The 22,332-nt window shown below is 33.7% G+C and overlaps 1 protein-coding gene across 1 annotated transcript in view; it reads left to right on the top strand.

The window, feature by feature from the left end:
• Positions 1-4,817: 4,817 nt before the first annotated feature.
• The window catches only part of LOC108914181 (voltage-dependent calcium channel subunit alpha-2/delta-3), a 26,408-nt gene continuing 8,893 nt past the window's right edge, over positions 4,818-22,332 (top strand). The window contains exons 1-21 of the mRNA XM_018719917.2: positions 4,818-4,943; positions 5,003-5,107; positions 5,161-5,292; positions 5,345-5,533; positions 5,614-5,767; positions 5,828-5,959; positions 6,010-6,269; positions 6,317-6,446; positions 6,843-7,034; positions 10,394-10,671; positions 11,292-11,375; positions 12,054-12,134; positions 12,188-12,262; positions 12,323-12,499; positions 12,559-12,767; positions 12,912-13,021; positions 13,103-13,196; positions 17,360-17,470; positions 17,525-17,637; positions 17,710-17,849; positions 17,941-18,189. Coding sequence (XP_018575433.1) covers positions 4,818-4,943; positions 5,003-5,107; positions 5,161-5,292; positions 5,345-5,533; positions 5,614-5,767; positions 5,828-5,959; positions 6,010-6,269; positions 6,317-6,446; positions 6,843-7,034; positions 10,394-10,671; positions 11,292-11,375; positions 12,054-12,134; positions 12,188-12,262; positions 12,323-12,499; positions 12,559-12,767; positions 12,912-13,021; positions 13,103-13,196; positions 17,360-17,470; positions 17,525-17,637; positions 17,710-17,849; positions 17,941-18,189 — 3,141 coding nt within the window. The remainder of the gene's footprint in view (positions 4,944-5,002; positions 5,108-5,160; positions 5,293-5,344; positions 5,534-5,613; positions 5,768-5,827; positions 5,960-6,009; positions 6,270-6,316; positions 6,447-6,842; positions 7,035-10,393; positions 10,672-11,291; positions 11,376-12,053; positions 12,135-12,187; positions 12,263-12,322; positions 12,500-12,558; positions 12,768-12,911; positions 13,022-13,102; positions 13,197-17,359; positions 17,471-17,524; positions 17,638-17,709; positions 17,850-17,940; positions 18,190-22,332) is intronic.

A 22,332-nucleotide genomic window follows, 5' to 3' on the forward strand; every position in this document is an offset into this window, starting at 1 on the left:
TTCTATATACGGCAATATAAACAGTTTATCATTTTAGCGCGGGGTTGCCAAGTTATGTAGAAAATTCTTCGAATTTTGGAAAAAACATGACCATGAAGAAGTTATATTAACTTTCAACTACTAACACTTGGAGCAAAAATATTTGACAGAGTTATAGGCAAATGTTAGGCAAAGACTCCTACATCAGCTAATATCTATACTTTATACAGGGCATTTTTTATAATACAATTATTTTTGGAAAGTTTATCTTGATTTTCTAAAATTTTTCAAATGGAACACCCTGTATTTTATTGTTCTATTTTATTCACATATCGGTCCACTTCAACATTTATTAAGCATGTTCTATATCTAAAATTGTTAATTTTTAAGATATACCGAGCAACATTTCCCAAAGAACTTAATTTTTATTATTTTATAGAATACCACAAATAAATATTAACTAATAAAATTAACTCAAAATGAAATGATAAATTATGAACTGACACGTTGACACAAAGTGACAGTTTTTTCCAAAGCCATTTCGTGCGACCGAAAATAAAAATTAGGTTTTTCCAGAAATGTTGCCATATCTTAAAAACTAACAACTTAAGGTGTAGCAGATACTTAATAAAAGTTGAAGTGGAGTAATATGTGAATAAAACAGAACAATAAAATACAGGGTGTTCCATTTGAAAAGTTTAGAAAATCAAGTTTGAATTTTCTTAAAATGATCCTATTATAAAAAATACTCTTTATAAGACAGCGATATTAGCTAATATAGGAGCCTTTGCATAACATTTGTCTATAACTCTGTTAAATATTTTTGCTCCAAGTGTTAGTAGTTGAGTTAATACAACTACTTCGAGGTCATGTTTTTTCCAAAATTCAAAGAATTTTCCACATAACATGGCAACCCCGCACTAAAATATTAAACTGTTTATATTGCCATATATAGAATTTTCTCAGAAATCCATATGTTTAAAAAAGTACAGGGTGTTCCATTTAAAAAATGTAATATTTGGCGTGTCCCGTTTTTACTAGTCACCCTGTATATTTCAAATTAATTTTGGCCTTCAGTTTTTTTGATTCTGTACATCTTTTATATAAACTTTTTTTCTGTATTACGAATAACAAGGGAGTTATTTTACTTTCTCACACTAATGGACCACCGAGTGACCCACCCTGTATGTAGTTCATATGCCAGCTCTCTGGAACTATAATGACGGTTTGCAAGCAAGGTTATTTCAATTTATCGATGTTTTCTTAAGTTGAAGACGTTGAAGGACGACAAAAACGTGGCAAATATCAACCACCTCTCGACCATGTTTGAATGCTTCGTACCATTCACATGCTTGAGTTTTTGATATGTAAAACTGAATTACCAAGGACATCTTTATTTAAATGTCCTTGCGAATTACCAACATTTTCATTCAGCACAGAAATTCCGCAGGTGAGGTGACAAGGATTGAAGCCGTGTACCTTTCGAAAAAGAAGCAAAAATTTTGAAATTCGATTCGATGGATTTCCTATGATGGTGATCAAGGATAAAAATATTTTACTTTCAGATCCTGAAACTAAAAAACTAGCTTTAAATTGCTTTTTTTATTGCTCTACCATTTTTCGCCAAGTTACAGCCTTTTGAAAATCACCTAAAAATTTGGGGTTTTCTTCATCCTTTAATTTTTAAGTATTACAGTTTTTTTGTTTGTTTATTAAAATAATGCTCTTGTACATGTTTCAAAACATTTTAATAATATTTAATGAAACACTGTCAATATACTAAATTAAAGTTTAAGCACATATTTATTTAAATATTGAGAAATATTTAGAAAATATTTATTTTAATCAAATCTGAACCATCTGTTACCGTTTTCAGAATGTTGCTTCTGTGGCCTCAGCAACGATTTAAAAACATTTCTAAAACGTTTAGTTTAGGAAACATTTGACAAATAACATTTGTAAAATATTATTTGCTGTATGGGAGAACGCTTTACGCGCGGTCTATGTTACGCCGGTACCGCTTGTCGTTAATATCGATCCAAATTTTAATTGCCGAAACGAGTCGGAATGGTATTTGCGCGGAATCCAAAATATCAACAATTGTCTCATTTCCCGAATTGTTTGAAAGGAAATTCGTATACAGAAATCAATTACACAGTCAGCGAAACGTATACAAGAGCATATCTATTGCCAGGGACCTGACGAATTAACAGCTAACATCCAAGCGTGTTTGAAACGGCAATAAAAATCATTGCTTAGCGGTAAAATTTCTCACCGAGTATTTATATATCGCTTGCTGAAACATATTTGGGTTCTATGAAATACAAGTCGTTAAGACTAGGAATCGGGTGTTGGAGTTGCCTATATTTCACATTAGAAAGAACAGGAATAGACTCATTTTTATATCAACGTACCGTCTTTAAATAGAGGAGAGATACTTTAGAATTTACATATCGTTGTACAAAGATATAGGAAACTAATAGGCCAGGAAAAAGAGCTGGGAAATGACCATTTCGCGACTATTTATTTCGACAAGCTGAATTTATCAATAAAGATGCTAACTATTATGTACATTAACATATTAGTTTCCACAGTCATAAAAATGAGGGGAAGATTGTTTACAGGCTGGTTAACTGTATAATTTTTAGGTAAATTCACGTTTTTCGTTCATTTCCCAGAGAAAACTTTTTTTTTTCGTCTTCAAAAGACTTACAAAACTAGCCCTCGAGCGTCAAAAAATATTGATTAGATCAAATGTTATAAACAGAAGAAGTTTATTTATGACCTTTGAATTAAACATTTATAAACTGCGTTATTATTACCAGAACGTTTTGGCAACGCATCCTCACATTCCTTATCACTGTCTAATAACTCACACGAAATGTTGAATAATTTAAAAGTTATGGCCTTATAAACAAATTAACTAATTATTGGTCTGGACGATCCCGAGCATATTCCACAATCGCACTGATTTTTTTCATGGTAGATTTCATAATAATACATTGAAATCTATCATTTTTTTTTTAATTTCAAATTTGCAACCTGGAAAGTTTTTTACTTTTTAGCCATATCTATATACAGGTCTGGTCGAACTAAACGTGGAGGTGGTAGAAATGTATACGCCCAGTAGAAGAATGCGCGCGAGCAAACGGCGTACAAACACAGTCGCACCGGGCTACTAGCCATAAATTTCAGTTCTTGCCAAATTGCCTAGCAGTGCAGTGCAGTAATATATTTTAATGATATGTAATGTATATGTTTTTTGATTTGTCATAACCAAAATTTACCATCAATATAATAAATTTGTTAGAGGACATAAATAATTAAAATACACTAGTGAAAAAAATTAAGGAATAAAAAAAAAATTTAATTTTCGGCGATTTTTGGCTGTATCTTTGATAAAAATGGTCGTATTGGAGTAAAAAAGGCAATTTGAGGCTTGATGTTTCTAATTTTTGGATCTTACAAAAAAAAGTTTCAAGTAACACGTATCGCGCAATCTTAATGAGTATCATGAAAAAAAATTTTTCGAAACTTTTTTCGATTTCATTTTTGGTGTACGGACTTGAAAAAAAATGTTCCAACTTAACCACCTTATGGATCAGATAGGTTGTTCATTTAGCTTCAATTTCTTTTTTTTTTTGGTCTCGATACGACCATTTCCCGATGAGCTATCGGACTTTGAATGAAATCATTTTCTCTTTGCTCATCGATATCTCAGAAACCAATGGTTGCACAGAAAATCGACGGTGGGTTTCAGAAACTTGAATGAATTCTCTACAAGGTCCTGGCACGGTTTAAAAAAAAATGTTTTTTTTTCAAAATTTCGAACGCTTTCTGCAATAAGAATGTAAAAAAAATCAGGAAAAAAATGTTTTTTTCATTTTTTTACAGATTATGAGCATTTAAAGGCAAAAAAACGTGATTCTTTAATTTTTTAAAAAATTCAATCGAATGAAACAAAAAAAGGCACACTTAACATTAGTCAGTTTCCCAATATTCTGAATGTGGCACGTGATTTTCTAGAAGACCCCTAAAAGTCCTATTTTTTACGATTTTTCAGTCATGATAAGGATAATTTTTTTTTTCTAAAAAACCGTGCCAGGACCTTGTAGAGAATTCATTCAAGTTTCTGAAACCCACCGTCGATTTTCTGTGTAACCATTGGTTTCTGAGATATCGATGAACAAAGACAACATTCAAAGTCCGATAGCACAGCGAGAAATGGTCGTATCGAGATTAAAAAAAAAAAAAAAGAAATTGAAGCTAAATGAACAACCTATCTAATCCATAAGGTGGTTAAGTTGGAAACATTTTTTTCAAGTCCGTACACCAAAAATAAGATCGAAAAAAATTTCGAAAAAATTTTTTTCGATGATTCATTAAGACTGCGCGATACGTGTTACTTGAAAAAAAATTTTTTGCAAGATCCAAAAATTAGAAACTTCAAACTCCAAATTGCTTTCTTTTACTCCAATACGACCATTTTTATGAAAGATACAGCCATTTGAAAAATCGCCAAAAATTAAGATTTTTTATTTGATCCCTTAATTTTTTCCACTAGTTTATGTTGTTAGCCAAATGAACATGCAATAGAAATTTTCTACACACTATATATAAATTATTATTTTCTATCTTTAACAAAAAACTTTTTAAGGGACGCTTATGAAACTCATTAAATTGTATTGCTAGGAGTTTTTATACATGTTCAACTGACTTCGGAAAGACTATACTAAAGTAAATTGATTTAAGTCACCTTATTTTCATCCAAGGAAGCCAGCCTAAAAGTATGACCCTATATACATCATTATCCTAACCAACGACACAAATTTTTTGAGATGACATTAACAGAGAAAAACAAATCGCACCACTTTTGTTTTAGAGTTAGGAACTGGGCCCAAAAATTGGGAGGAGAGCTTTGGCATTTCGGCGAATTGGTTACTAGGAAAACTAAGGTCAAAGATGTAAGTAATGGGCTCGGTAATGAGTATCTCTAGAAAAAAAATATATTATAATTTTTTAGAGCTATAAAGACACCACCGTTATAGTTGAGAAGGGGGATGCCCTTTTGAGGAATATACACGAAAACATTTCCAACATGATGAAACAGAAAATAGAGATAGTCAAGGTGAGAATACGACGTTATCTTCGATCGAAAGTAACCTAAACTTTTTTTATCAGAGAATCGCCCACGAAGCAGAAGAATCGGCTCAGGACGAGAAAGAAAGCAAAGTCACAGACGACTTTCAATTCTACAACGCCAAAAACCTGAAAAATTCTCTGGAAAACACCTCCACTGAAGAAACTACGAAGGTAAGTATCGCCAAACCTGCACAGAGCAAAGATACATATTTGTTTTGTAAAGGAATCAGATCTAGAACCTCAAGAACTCCGCTACGACGACTCCTTCATATCCGCGAACCACCTAGGAGGTCAGTACCAGGCGATGGTCCAACCCGAGGAAGTAGACGGATACCAACAGGACCAGGATCAGAATCAGGATTCACCCGAGGACAGTTCCGCGAAAGAAGAAAAATCCGAAGAACCACCAGAGGTAAATGAAAGTCGTTTTAATACTTAAAAATGCAGCAAGGGCTCGGTAACAGTTCCTTGAGGTAATATTTCTGGTTCCAGGTCAGCGATGGAACGAAAAAAGATCCGCAAGCCAGGGAGACGAAGAAGCAGGACAAATCAAAGTTGCCTTTGTACAGAAACAGACAATTTTATAATATTCCCGTGAATACCAACTACAGTGCCGTCCACGTGCCTAGTAACGTTTACGAAAGATGTAAGCACCCTTGGAAGGTAACAAATTAGTGTAAATATAACCATGTTTTGCATCTTTTAGCGACAGACGTCATATTTGGCATATACTGGTCGGAAAAATTAGACCACTTCTTCAAAAACAACTACAACAATGACCCAACACTGTCATGGCAGTATTTTTGTAGTTCCACAGGGTTCATGAGACAATTTCCAGGTACGTTACCAAATCCCATTTATTTTCCCGTTAACGACATGGATTTTCAGCCATGATTTGGTCCCAGGAACCCATAGATCTATTCGATTGCCGGACAAGATCCTGGTACATCGAAGCGGCGGCTTCACCGAAGGACGTCGTCATCCTAGTCGACAGATCTGGGTCCATGACAGGGATGAGGAGAGAGATAGCTAGACATGTGGTCCATAACATATTAGACACTTTAGGAAATAACGATTACGTTAACATATACACTTTCAGCAACACTACAGATCCCTTGGTGGAGTGTTTCGACAAGAAATTGGTCCAGGTTGGTAGATCTTCTTGTTACACTCGATTGTACCGTCTCTTTTACAGGCAAATTTGGCTAATGTTAGGGTGTTGAAAGAGAGCATGACAAACTTCAAGACGGAACAGATTGCTAACTTCTCTCTGGCGCTCATAACAGCTTTTGAGCTGCTTCAAGAATACAGGGAGAATCAGAAAGGTAAAATTCCTTGATAACTCTGTCTATTACTATCCAGATTAAGGGCATTAAATGTTCGCGTATGACGTCACTTCATAAAATTAGCGAACACCGAAACCACAACGTATCTTTATCTCTCGAGAGACCGAAATAGTGAACTGATATTTTATCACACAATACATACTGAGATGCAAGACAATAAACACGTATCACACGTATGAAGCAATTAATCTGTAACAGCTGTTGTATTTGTTAAATCAAACCAACAACAATGCAAATGCCATACTATCATTTACAATTAGACACTGAAAAAAACAACTTATGTGTGGCTACTACACAATGGTACGTTAAATGTGAAGTTTTGTAGTTTAGGTGGTAATGTTCTTCTCACTCGACAACCCGTTTGTTATTTTTCAGGAGCCAACTGCAGCCAAGCCATCATGTTGGTGACTGACGGCGTCCAATACAATTACAAAGAAATTTTCGAAAAATACAACTGGGGTAACTTGTCTGATCATATGAAGGCCAAGGCCAGAGTATTCACTTACCTCATTGGTAGAGAAGTTTCCGACGTCAGAGACGTGAAATGGATGGCCTGCGCCAATCAAGGTATCGGATTAAGATAACTCTTTACGCATGGATTAAGATATACAGGGTGTAACATTAAGTGAAGTCAGTTTTTTTTCTCAAAAAACAAGTCAAAAATGGCAAAAATGCACGAAAAATACAATATTTTTTTCTATATTCAAATGTTCATTTATATGGTTAAGACCCGGCCGAACATGATTCCGCGGTCAGAATTGATGGTTCGTTTTCTAACATCAAAAAACAGGTCAATTAAAGTCAGGTATCACGAATTTTTAAGAAATAACAGATTCGCGCCAAATTTGGAATACGGGGGTTTTCGGGGTCGCTGATTACGGATCCGAGGTCAATTTTGCAAAATTCAAGATGGTGGATCCAAGATGGCCAACCAAATTTTCAAAAAATAATACATTCGCGCCTAATTTGATATAAGGGGGTTTTCGGGGTCGCTGATCACGAATTCGAGGTCAATCTTGCAAAATTCAAGATGGCGAGCGAACAAATTTTCAAAAAATAACACATTTGCGCCAAATTTGGTATACGGGGGTTTTCGGGGTCACTGATCACGAATCCGAGATTTACAAAATTCGTTTTTAAAAATTTAATCATCATTATCTACGTACTTTATTACGTGAGATGATGCAGAAAACCCGTGAATAGATCGTTTACAGAAAAAAGAACAAGATATAGCCGAAAAATGGAAGGTTAAAACGTAAAAGATGGGTTTTGGAAACTTGAATCAATTCTCTTCAAGGGCCTTTTGGTATCTTTGAGAATTTTTTTTTATAGTCGGTATTAATTTGAAAACGTGCAAAAAATGACTTTTTCTGCTGTTTTGGAAAATCAACGACTACTTTGAAAATATTACGAAAAGTACCAATGTTTGTAGGTTTTTTTTAGCTCAATACATGCCCATGAGAACTGTAAAGTTTGATATCGATCGGTACAACCGTTTTCCTTTCCTGAATAAAATTTTTCAGGAAAGGAAACTTTCAACTAGAATATTCAAGCTTCAAGACGCTTTTTTTTTTCTTGATACGACCATTATTCACGAAATTACAGCCTTTCAAAAATCACTAAAAAAATTTTCACCCTTAATTTTGTTGTTGATTTTATCATTTCTAAAAAAATTGTACATGATTTATTAAATATTAATTAATATGCGTACGCAGATATGTAAATAAATGTGAATTTTTTTTTAATCAACTGTTAGACAGCGAAACTAATGAAAAATACTTTAGTGAAAACAGATTGCTTTAATATGACAACGACGTGTTATTTTAAAGTCACCATATATTTTTTTATGTTAATGTGGACGAAACGCCGAGGATTAAAAAACACATTTTCACATGATTTATTAAATATTAACCAATATAGGTAGGTAGATACGTTACTAATTGTAAATAAATTATTGTTTTAAAATAATTATTTTTTGTTGTTTTAAAAAACAAACATAATAAATAAATAAAAATGCTAATCTGACTGGCATGAAATATATTTTCTTAAATCTACTATTATTTTGAAGCAGTGTATGTATTTAACTTGTGAATCTCAGTGTCAATAACATTGACCTAGTTTAGCTGACGTATACTACTGTCACTACGTACAGTAGATTTAATATAATTAAAATTGGTATGTACAGAAATAAAGTATGTTTCAAATCTTTTTCTTATTCAACCACCTCAGCAGCAAATCCGTGCATATCAATTAATCCAAAATAAATAAAATAACAAAATTAAACCGTGAACAGTTTAAATTTAAGTAGAATTCCATTATGTTCGGAACGTTTTCGAGGTGCAACAGAGGTTAGCCCCCGCTGTTCTGTTGCATCGCGCCTTTGAAAGCGGATACGCCGACTATCTTCGCACCTGGTATAAAACAAGCCGAATACTTCATTGTTTCATTTGGTTAAATTTTTAGTTTAGTTTTCGACTTTATCGTTGTAGGAGACAGTGTTCTTAAAGTGCCTTTGAGTGGTGTAAGTGTATAATCTTATAAAGTTATTTATTTCATTGGTTAGTGACGGTATAGTGCAATTTTGTGGTTTAATTTTTCAAGGTGTATGATATTATGAAAAAGTATGTACACGAATCAAGAAGAGTTGATATGGTTAGAGCCTATTTGTCAGGAGCAAAGAAGACGGTATCAGATAGATTACTCCGACTTATAAGTACCGATTAAGAAAATGTTTATGATTGGTTCAACATTTAAGAGAAATTTTAAATCGTGGAAGATGATTCTGGTATAGTCTTTCCGATATCAATTGAAGAACTAAGACGTTGACGGTATGTACCAGGTTCGGTCGCTGACGTAACTGAGCATTGAAATATTTGAAAAACTTGTTCCCATATTACAAGTCTGGTCGAACTAAACATGGAGGTGGTAGAAATGTATACGCCCAGTTGAAGAATGCGATCGCGGGCAAACGAAATCAAACACAACTGCATTGGGCTACTGGATAATAAATCTCATCTTTTGACAAGTGGTTGACAAATTGCCCACCAGTGCAGTGCAGCAATGCGGAATTTGGTATGATTTAGGTAATTTTAATTTTTTATAGGCACCTTCTATTTACCATCAATATAATAAAATTATTTGAGCACATAAATAATTAAAATATGTTGTTGGCCAAATTAACATATAATAGAAATTTTCTACACATTATATACAAAATTATTATAATTTTTTACCTTTAGCAGAAAACTTTTTTAGGGACGCCTATGAGTCATTAAATTTTATTGCCTGGCGTTTTTTTGCATGTTCAACTGACTTCGGAAAGACTATACCAGTACTCGAAGATTAGCCACAAAATTTTAAGTTTCATACTAAAAAAATCAGGTCACTAAATAGATTATTTATGTATTTTCGAGTATTTCATCTATTATTATTGATTGCTGCTGAAGTTTTCTGCTAGGTTATTTAAAGGAATTAATTTTTCAACAAAAGTAACTCGCCAAAGAGCTGTACCTCACGGCGAGTGGTGTGGAAATTTGTTTTATAATAACCTTTCCTTTAAATATAAGATTTGACAACAATGCCCAGTTCTTAATTGTGCATACGCCGCGACTAAGGCGCGGTGTTGTGTCATTGTTTGAGGTCACACTAGATTGTCCAGCGGCGGAGTATAAAAATTAATAAAAAAAAAATGTTAAAAAACAATTGTTCAGGACGGAATTTGAAAAAATAAACAATTGATTCATGTTTCTAAAGGTCAAAGGTCTATATAAATATGACCCCCACTCAAAGTTACACCCTGTATATTATACATACACTTAGCGGTGGACACGAGCCATTTTTCGTTTTTCTTTTAATCTTTACCTTATTTTTATAGTTTATTTCTCTTGCAATTATAGCTATTACAGATATCTCGCACATCTTTTTAGGTTATTATGTACACTTGAGCACCTACGCCGAAGTCCGAGAAGAAGTCTTACACTACATCCCGGTCATGGCTCGTCCCATGGTGTTAAGTGCACCGAGGAAGCCAAAGGCCACCTGGAGTCCCGTATACGCGGACGTGACCGACCCCAAATTGACCAACTGGTTGTGGGTTAACCGCGAGAGGAACAGACAAAGAGAAAGATTCTTGGGATTCAGCAAATTAAGGCATCTGCTCTCGCCGGACACCATCGACAAGAAGTTCGTTCACCAACAGAAAACAGTGAGTTTAAACGTACATTTTAGAAGCCTGTGCAGTTTTAATGAATCCTGTGCAGTTTTAATCAATCTTGTGTAGTTTTAATTAGTCCTGCACAGTTTTAATGCATATCCTGTGTCATTTTAATATGTACTGTGTTGCTTTAAGATTTTCTGAGCAGTTAAAAAAAAACGTTTTTTAATTTACAGGAAAATTTACGGATGTGAATATAGCAACGGTTTTCCAGCAACGGTTTTTCAGATTATGATTTTCGTTTATGTGGTAATGCATGATAAGCATTTTTTATACATAAGGGTGGCTGTCACCCTTAATACGGCCCGGGCATATACAAAAACATACAGGACTTTGTAGAAGGGGATAATTTAAGCTATTCACGTAGAGTAATTTCACAGATATCATGAAATAATATATAAATTTACAATATTCACGTAAGGGCGGCATCCACCCTTAGGTATGAGAAGTGGAAATATATTCCCCGTATATTAATCCGATTTTCGAGTCATTTGAATCTATAAATGTTGAAAACTTTAACAGGCATTACCACATGAACGAAAATCATAATTTGAAAAACCGTTGCTGTATTCACACCCGTGGAAAATTTAGTAAATACTGCTTTTTTTCAGAAACAAGACAACTACGGGGACACCCAGACCTACCACCTTATGACGTCCGTCTCCCTGCCAGTGTACGACAAGCGACCGCTACAGGTAAGTCCCTCGACCGCACTGGTACACTCTGATGTGTCCAGTGCCCCATTAGACCTATAGTAACACGATATGTCTTCAGAACATAACAGAAAAGATACAAGTCAACGAAGCTATATGGATATCGGTGACCAGAGAGGTAAAGCCAAATAAAACTTTCTTAGGTCAGCGTAAATTTGTTTTTTAGACCAGCGATTTAGACCGTCGAGTAATCTGTTAGAGCTACGCACTCTACTGTAGACCAGCGTGTGTATTTAGATTCTTTTTTAGACATTGGTGAATATTTAGTGCCAGGCCAACGGTTTAGAATAGCGTTCTACTGTAGACCAGCGTGTACACTCAAATTAAAAATTTGTTACAATTGTAGACTACGCGCTCTACGGTAGATCAGCGTTTGTACTTAGAACGATACTTTTAGACCATTGGTGAAATTAGACCAGCGTTTTGCCCTAGGCCAGCGATTTAGACAAGTGTTTCATTTTTAGACCAGCGTTACTTTTGATAGATTACAAACTATAGTTCATCCTTAGGCGATTGTGACCAGTTTCTGTGTAGTAGTGATTCTATCAACAGAAGAACCTTCTTAGATTGTAGATGCTAGATTTAGAAGTACCTACGCATATAAAACAAAAAAATGAAGACAAAACTACACTCTGAATAATATTTTATCTTGTTTTGCAGGAGAGGGTGGCAAATTTATTGGGTGTGGCTGGTTTGGATGTCCCCATAGAATATATACAAAGACTGATGATGCCTTACACGGTATGAACTACCAAATATGTTTAAATAATGGTATTAAAGTATTTTTTTTTCAGTTGGGGGTGAATGGGTACGCATTTTTGGTTACTAATAACGGGTACATCTTAACACATCCAGATCTGAGGCCTGTGGTAATAAAATATGCTTACTTTATTTTAAAAAAATATTTATGACTATTTTTTTGTAACTAGTACCAAGGAATTCTCAAACCTGCCTATAACAGAGTTGATATGATAGAAGTAGAGATTTTGGACGACGAAAATGAACCTAGAGACTTCGACGACGTTGTCAAGGAGTTTAGAAGGAAAGTTATAATGCAGGAAACCGGAAATATCACCCTCGGAGTAAAGTCTCACATAGATGATATGGTAAGTGAAAAAAAATAAAATAAAATAAAATTCATTTCGAAAAAATATCTTTATTTTAGAGGAGGATAATATTGATGACCAGGCACTATTTTTACATGGGCATAGAAGACACCCCGTTTAGTTTAGTGATAGCATTGCCGCACAAGTACGGTTTCAACAGGGTGCAACACCCTGTAGAGAATGACATTCACAGGATAAGGTCTAATGATAAAATCAAAGGGTCTCTCACGCAGTTCTTCACCGGGAATTGGACCATACACCCAGACTGGTGAGTACGAAATGGCGATGTGTGTTTGTAGGAAATGATTAGAGCCCTAACGTTGTTCCTTGCGGAATACCAAAATTTAGATTTGACAGAAACGGTAATGAAAGATGAAAAACTAAAAACTATTCAAATTTTTCGCTATTTTAGGCATTATTGTCGCTACCTAGATGACAGGGAATACTTTGAGAACCCCGAGGAAGAGTTTTTGCATTTTTTGAGGAAGATGGAAGGACCTGGATGGAAGTGGACAAAAGAATGTAAGCCCAATTCTAATTTTCTTTTACAAATGCAGCAATACAATTGACGACGCTGTAAACTAACCTCAAATTGATTTTCAGGTGACAGAAAATTGATCTGTAAAGTCGTAGCGGACGCCAAGATTACTGCCTGGTTCAACCAAAATATAACAACTGCGACTAAAGAAGAGAACGGGTAAGTTTCAGCATTGTTTCAAATTATGACTGAATTTAATTTGAACCGAAAATAGTCTAATAAGTTTCTTTTTTTAAAATAAGACCCATGTCTATATTGATGGCTTTGATACCAAGGTACAGTATATTCAGTTTGTTTTCAATAAAAAAAAGTGTGTGTCTTGATGGGGGGGGGGAAATATGTTAACACTATAGGAGTTCGATATAAAAGAATGTCATAGTGACAAACATATCGAAAATGCGATCTTCAATTAGCTTTATTATTTAGAGCATTTTTATGTGAAGCTGATACCAGCAGCCAGACTTATCAGCATAAAATATTGATTATTTAAAACAGGAAAAATCGTACCATAGGCTTAAAAACAATCATAAAATAGTACAGGAACTAATGTTTATGCAAATTATGAACTTGTATTACATTTACAACTTATTTTGTGCAATAATAATGTTGACAAACTATTTTAGAAGAAAAAAGTTAAAGCTCCTTTCCTACCCCGAATTGCTACACCAAAAAATTGTAGAGTTGATAGAATTGTAAAGGTACACCCCCTAGTTATTGCAAAAAAAAATGTTTATATCGTAGCACGACCTTCATTTTATAAATAAATAACTGTAGTAAGCTTGTCAATTACATAATGATTTAAGATGTTTTTGAGCACCGTAAACTAAAGTCAAAGACTGAAAGTTTTTTTTTCTCAAAAATTTCGTTATGCAAAGGCATACAAATTTCATATGGTTGGAAAGAGCATAAAAAACATCTATCAAAACATGTAAAAAAATTATACCTATAATTCCATTTAAGAAAATATCGATGACGTCACCATTCATATAGTGTGACGAAAAAAAAAATTTGTGCGTCAGTATAAAGAAAATAATATCCCTTTTAAAAATATACAGGGTGTTCCAGCTAAGAGGGATTCTTCTGTAACTCTGCAACTGTAAAATTTATTAAAAAAATGGTTTTAATAAAAGTTGCCCGGAATCATGTCGGCCATATAAAGAAAATATTTTTAGCTTTACAGGGTGTTCCATTTCGCGTAGGCGCCACATAACTCTATTATTTTAAATGGAATACCCTGTATATTATTGTATTTTAGAATTCCTTGGTTAATATTAGGTAGAGTTTATTAAATGTACATGGTGTTTAAAACTAACCGTTTTCGAGAAAATCAGTTGTTTTTAAAAAAATCACGATTTCAGCTCTCTAAATGAAGCTAGAGAACGCCTAAACCATAAGAGTTAGAAACCTGCAGTGTTCACAATTCGTTTTGGCATAAATTACTCTATCTTGTCATCTGTGAGCAAAACGTGTACGTTATTTAGACTCGGAAATACTGGGACCTACATTTAATAATCTTACGAGTTGAAAAACATTCTGTTACATAACTACTATTTCGGACTTTACAAAAGAACCAGATTTTTCTGGTAAACTGTTAAAGATAACTATGGACAACCTTATATCAGTCGAAAGGGCATTCAATTTTGCATTAACCCATGACAATTAATAAGGGTCATTCCATTTGAAAAAAAAAGTTTTTCAACTATAGTTTGTTTAGAAATGAAAGAGAGTAATAAAAGCTTATTATGTATGCAAATCGTAAATAAATTTAGTACTGGTGCTTATATTCAATATTTTTATATTATGTTTTATCGGTATAGATGAGGTGTACTTTTAACAAAACTTTGTGCGATCGGACTGTAGTAAATTGTAGCAGGTAGCTAAAATTTAATCCCCGACAATCCGTCTTTGTCTATGCCGTTTCAATTTCTCGGTCCATTTCTCTTACAAGTAAACAATATAAAAACAGCATTTCAAAACATGAGGCTACTTTAAGCATCATAACCAGGTTAAGAGGGTTTTTAGTAATTCAAATAAAATTATTCAATATTATTATCAAAATATTTATTTAAATTTAATGAATATAGACTTTTATTCCACACAAAAATATATGTATTTTGAAAATTCAAATTATGGTGAGTAAATGTAGTGTTGTATAAATGTACAATAAAGAAAATAAAAAAGTAGTATATTAAAATTCATCCTCTGAATATTCTGATGAATTATCCTCGTCTCTTAGATTGATAACGATAGGTTCCACAGTAACGTCAATTAAATTATCGAGTTCCAACATTTTTTCCTCTTCTTTTTGTACATGATGTACATCTTTGCCAGTTATCTGCAGTTACTCGTTCCAAGGAATTTTTTAACAAAATTTTCACGTCACTTAATTTAAACGTCGTATTATTTCGCGCTACATCTACTTTTACCTGCGCCCAGACTAATTCGATTGGGTTAAGTTCACAGTGATAACCGTAGTACCGTTATTTGGCGATTTGTTGCCATTTCATCGATAACATATTTTTTCTGATCTTTATTAAGATTGACAAGTGTCAAAAGTTTCTTTTTCACCATATTTGTTTCAAAAGAAATGTTTTTTTCCGGATAACCATTGAATTATATCGGCTTTCCTCCAAGCAGTCGTAGGCGTCCGCTCGGTCTGCCGTGAATGGTAACTGGCATTATCCATGACAATTACAGACCCCGGAGGAATAAGATCCAACATCTGTGTAAAATACTCTTCGAAAACATCTGCGTTCATGTCTTCGTGATAGTCACCTGTATTTTTTGATTCAAATAAAAGTAAACCGCCATCTACAAAACCACTGGCACTACCTATATGTGTCACTATTAATCTTCGCCTTTTGCCTGAAGGTGCCTTGAACCCTGTTGAAAGTCCATCCAAAAATGCTTGTCGAAAACTTTTTACATTTTTATCTTGTCATACTTTTGTTACAGTATATCCCTCGTTGACCCAAGTTTCGTCTAGATAATAAATATTCCTCCCTTCGTCACGGAATTTTCTAATTGATCTTAAGTAGGATCTTCGCCAACAAATAATTTCATCTTTATCGATAAGAACTGACTTCCTATTCTGCTTTTCCCAGCAAAAATTCAACTCTCGTAAGACGGCCCATAATTTGCTTCTACTGATTTTTGGCAAATCGTTGTCCTCTGAAAGTTCACTTAAAATTTTGTTTAGCGTAGGTATTTCTTTTATAAAATAAAATGAGTGTACTTTTCTGCGAATGACATTTTTGAAGAAATCATCTATAACGACTTTTGACTTCCCTGTAGATGATTTTGGGGGATTTACAGTATCTTGTTCATAGTTTTGTTTCCTTTAAAAGTCTGTAGATAGTCGATTTTCCAATCCCTGTCATTTTTGTTAGCATTAGTGTTACCCGATAATTACCTGAAACGAAATATTACCACGCCCATGGCCGGTTCTTATCTCGGGGTTTTATTACTCTCTTTCATTTCCAAACAGACTATAGTAAGATTATTAAATGTAGGTCACAGTATTTTAGGGTCTGAATAATATACATGTTTTGCTCGCAGATGACAAGATAGAGTAATTTATGTCAAAACGAACTGTAAAAACTGCAGGTTTTTAACTTTTGCGGTTTAGACGCTATCTAGCGTCATTTAGAGAGCTGAAATCGTAATTTTTTTCAAAAAGCAACTGATTACCTGGAAAACTGTAAGTTTTAAACACCATGTACATTTAATAAACTCTAACCTAATATTAACCAAGAAATTCAAAAACGCAATAATATACATGGTGTTCCATTTAAAATAACAAACTTATGTAGAGCCCACGCGAAATGGAACACCCTGTAAAGCTAAAAATATTTTCTTTACATGGCCCACATGATTCCAGACAACTTTTATTAAAACCATTTTTTATAAATTTTACAGTTACAGAGTTACAGAAGAATCACCTTAGGTGGAACACCTTGTATATACTTTACAGGGTGTGCAAAAATGGGTAACCGGGGCCTTTATAATCAAACAGACTGTATAGCAATTTTGTACAAAGCAATTTTTTCCAGGAATATTGCATTTTTTTAAGTAACATTCCATTTTATGCCAACACGCAGCTTAGAAAAAGGATCTTTAAATACATTTCCATTTTCAGACCGCTCAGGATATCTCTTTTTTCCACAGGGTGCAGATTTTAATTCTTTAAATATTTTTTACAACATCTACACATATTCGTCCGCCTCAATCAGAACTTCCATTTGTCCAACTAATTCATACAAATTACAATGTTTCAAATATATTTTCCTGTTTTGTTAATAAACCAATTCTTTTTCAAGCAGAGCCGAACTTGTTAGGAAAATCGGCATCGTTGTGGCCTTCATGGCGACCCACAGTGGCCTAACTAGGTGGCAAAATTTCCCCCAAAACATTGAGAACCCCGAGGACGAACCGTGAGTAGCAACGCATTAAAACTTAAGTCGATTGAGTTAAAAATGTATTTTCAGTAATTTTCGAATCCTCCACAACAAGGCGATCGATGAGATTTGGTACAAAAGGGCGGTCGAACACCACTACGTCGACCCCAGCAACTTTGTCTACTCCGTACCTCAAGAAGTTGGTGAGTGATATTTCTGATATGAAAATAAGCCAATTTCTAATTTTAAATAATCCTCTACAAATTTTCCAAAAGGAAACGAGAGCAACATTTTAGTCACAGTAAGCCATGCCATATTCAAAGAGGAAACATCTAGGAAGGCACCCGCAGCAGTCGTTGGTTACCAGTTTTACCACAGCGCGCTGCATTCGCTTTTTACGAAAATTACAACCAGCGTAAGTTCATCCCACTTCTGATTCTATAACCGAGCTCCATTACCGGACACGGAAAAACGTGGACGTCTCGGTAACTCTGTTTTTCTTTCAGTGTGGTGACATGGCCTGCAAGAGGACCTGCGAGTCTGAGGAAATACACTGCGTCTTACTAGACGACAATGGATTCGTCATCATCAGCGACCACCTCCAGGAAACTGGGTACTTTTTCGGGAAGATACGGTCGGATATTATGAGCTATCTGGTGGAGGAGGGTATTTACAAGGTCACCAAGATGTACGACTACCAAGGACTGTGCCCCGAGAAGCAGGACACGTCTAGTCCGGCGGCGAAGTTTCCATCGGTATGCGATATATTGCCTGTCAGTTTTCCAAATTTTGAAAAATCTTTCAAGTTGACAAAAATAAAAAAGTGACATATTACCAAATTTCATACCATTCAATATGCCTACAGGATGGTAGAAAAAACTAATATAGTCATACAATTAATTGTTGTTCATAAGAATATATTCAAATTCATCCAAGAAGGAAGTTCAAATATATCGATTAATCAATATCAGTTTGCCAAGACCGGAAAATGTACAATTAGTTCAACAAATTACACTTGGAGAAAAAAAATTGTTACCTGGATTTTTATAAGTGGAAATGGTAAAAGGGTTTATAATAAACCTAAAAAAAATAAATGCGTGGGCAGGGGCGGCGGAGGGTTGATTTGGGGGGTTGAAAAGTTATTAAAAATTATATTACTGGCGAAAGTTGACGTCAAACAAAAAAGTATTCAATACAGAAGTTGTAGATCACGCAAAAATCTACAACTTCTGTAGAGGTCACTTTTTAACATAACCTCAAAATTTCCGAGAAAATGCGAAAAACTGTTTTTTTTGATATTTCGTTTTTTATTTCTTATTTCCGCAAAAATAATTTAATTTTAATGAAACTGTGAAAGTATACCTTTCTGTGTCTTAAATAACCACAATTTTTTTTAGATAAAAAAATCAGAAAGTTTCTGATATTCATTTTTTCGGCCTGAAACACTTTTTTTTCAATGAAAAATTCTACTTAAAAAAATCATCGTACAGAGCTCTGCTGGTAATATTTTTTTTCGTTTTAACATATACCTACTTTTTGGTGAAATAAAAAAATCTGTACGAGTCTTTCAGTTATTGTTGTTTTTTTTTTGTTTTTTTGTTTAAATTTAAAAAAATCAAAAAGTGATTACACCATTCAATTCTACGGAAAAAAAAAATAAAAAAAACTGTCATTTTTTGACTCAAAACTTTATTGTACAGTATTGCTATTGTACAGTATTGCTATAAACATCTAAGTCGAATTACACAAACGACAATTACATTACGAATGCACAAATGATAAATTATCTCTGGATAATTTGAGATTCGTTTTCAAATAAAAAATTTTACAATTTTGCAAAATTTCGGGATTTTCCGGATATCTCCGGAAGTACCCGGAATTTTAAAACTTTCTAAACGGCATATTGTTAGGTATAAAAAAACACAATCTTTCTAATCTGAGCCACATCGTATCTCTTACCGTTTATTAGATCCTAATGCTATCCTATCCTTATCTTGAACACACTGTATATCTATGAATTCAACAAAATTTAAAAAAAATAAGTACACTAATCGATCCTACGGGAAAAAAATTATTTATTTTATTTATTCACTATACGACTTATGTTTATAGCAATACTGTACAAAAATAAAGTTTTGGGTCAAACAATGAGACAGTTTTTTTTGTATTTTTTCCGTACAATTGAATGGTGTTTGTAAATCAGTCTTTCGATTTTTTTTTAAATTAAAACAAATTATCAACAATTACTGAAAAATTCATTGCTGTCATTTTTTTTGCATTTTTGAGCATGTTTTTGAACTGTGATTACAGATTTTTTTATTTCACCAAAAAGTATATGTCAAAATGAAAAAAATTATCACCGGCAGAACTCTATACGATAATTTTTCTAAGTAGAATTTTTCTTTGAAGAAAAAGTGGTTCAAATCGGAAAAATGCATATATCGGAAACTTTTTAATTTTTTTGATCTAAAAAAATTTGTGGTTATTTAAGACACAGAAAAGTATACTTTCACCAAGTTTCGTCAAAATTAAATTATTTTTGCGGAAATGAGAAATAAAAAACGAAAAATCAGAAAAAAACCTGTTTTTCGCATTTTTCTCGGAAATTTTGAGGTTATGTTAAAAAGTGACCTCTACAAAAGTTGTAGATTTTTGCGTGATCTACAACTTCTGTATTGAACACTTTTTTGTTTGCCAGAAATCCCAATAATACAATTTTTAATAATAACTTTTCAACCCCCCAAATCAACCCTCCGTCGCCCATGCTCACGCATTTATTTATTTATTTATTTTCGTTTATTATAAACCCCTGTAAAAGACCAGGTAACAATTTTCTTTTTTTTTCCCTCTAAATGAGTTATTTCGATCGGTATAAATACACCTATAACAGTTTTTCCTATCATTGTTTTGCCTGAACATAATTTGTAACATCTCTGTAATTATTATTTTTCAAACATTTTACCCTTATCATTTGAGATGACTCTTATTAATTCTATCTTCACACATTTCTTTCCTAACAACACACACACTATACTCTTAACACTATGTTCTGCGTAAGTGCGTAAGTTGCCCTTTTAACTAAAAAAAAATGGAATGAGCTTGAAAATATCCGCCCTAACCTTTTCACTGGCCGTATTGTTTGCCTACTTAAATATTATACATGATGTTCTTAAACTATCTCTCTATGATTGGGATAGAACCTCAAAAAATAAGTGGATACACTTTTCTTATACAATTTTCTTTTCAAAATCCCCCATCCCCATTTACAGAGGGATAGTGGATATGATATTCTTTTGGCATCTTAACCTTTAGAGAGCTGCAGTGTCCCCAAAAGGAGTCACATTTATACATAATGGTAGTAGTTCAAGAAGAGCTATATTCTGTACATAAGACCCTGGTGGGTGGGGCGTTATGAAATTTTTGTCGATTCTGAGTATTATTCCTAAGTTCAGTAGTCCAATCTTTTGATTATTCAAATAAAAATAAGAAGACGCATAAAAAATAATAAAAATGGAAAACAAAACAAAATAATACAAAATTAAAAAAGCAAACAAATTCAAAAAAACAAATAGAACTATCTATCGCGGTGAGTCAAATTTTATACTCGGAAGCTTCACCGGATGTGTTGGCTATTTATACATATAGTGATTCAGTCATGTCATTAATTTTAAGAGCAGATAGAGAAAAATGAGTATAACACGATGGCGTGATTAAACAAATTAAATGCATATTTAAGCTGAAAAAAAATATTTTCAAATCATTATTTAACCCCCTTTTCAGGCTGTTACTGACCGGCTGACGTTCACAATATTGTGCACGGCTACGATGTGAACAAGGTGCCCTAGATGCAACGTTGCCATATTTATATATTTTCCCTCATATAAAGACNCGGTACGTATTTCCGACTTAGGTCAACCTGTGTCGAGGTCAATAACCTTCTAATTTGCACGTGTGCACTTTACTAGGATCGTATTCCATGCAACGTAGAGCAAAGAGTTGTCGGTCTTTTATCAAAGGAAAATCGTGTCACCAATGAATAGGGATGATGATTGTTTTCGAATGTACGGTTAATTACAATTTATAATTTTTAATATTATTAACGTTTTCACGTTTTATAATTTATTATGTTAAATAATACAGTTTTAGTATTTCAGTTTATTATTCAATATGCAATTGCGTATAACCAAAGTTTACATAATAAATGTAAACTTTAGTGTAAATCTAAACTTTGGTGTAACCTAGGTAGGCACTTATTGTCTTTGAGAAAGCAATACTTATGTTTTTTACCTGTTTAAAATGCCAGCACGAGTAAAATAGCATTCATCCGTCCAGAGCACTTTGTTAATAAAGTTCTGCTGCACTTAGGAACCAATTGCAAAATTCAAGACGATTGGGGAAATCAGCTGCTTCTAAAGCTTGAACTTTTTAAAATGTGTTATGTTAACTCATTTGCGGGATAAATGCGGGAGATATGGAGGGTGGTAGATTTGAATAAACGCTTTAAACTGTTAGGTAATGGTTTTGTAACCGTGTGTAGTGTATTTTGTATATTCGGGTATTTAGTGTGCCGATTTTTTTTTATTTGATAAAATTCAGTGTGCCTACAAACCTCTGCTTTATTTATTTTCTTTTAACGAAAGTTGACTTCGAGAAGTAAGGCTTGTTAAAACATTTTGCACTAAGTTAATACAATTATTAAAATTAGTTATAATAAAATGCAGCATGATCCTTTATTTACTTGCATTTTATTGGTTTCATACATATGTATCCGTATACTAAAGCGGATTAATTAAATGTGAACACAGATTATGATGTGAACTTGGCAACGCTGTTCGCTTCAGCTGACGATTTGTTCGTGACATTACGTTACAAAATTTTCCGAGCATCCGGGCATCTGG

This window comes from Anoplophora glabripennis, unplaced genomic scaffold, assembly GCF_000390285.2.
Source record: "Anoplophora glabripennis isolate ALB-LARVAE unplaced genomic scaffold, Agla_2.0 scaffold1080, whole genome shotgun sequence".
Classification (NCBI taxonomy): domain Eukaryota; kingdom Metazoa; phylum Arthropoda; class Insecta; order Coleoptera; family Cerambycidae; genus Anoplophora; species Anoplophora glabripennis.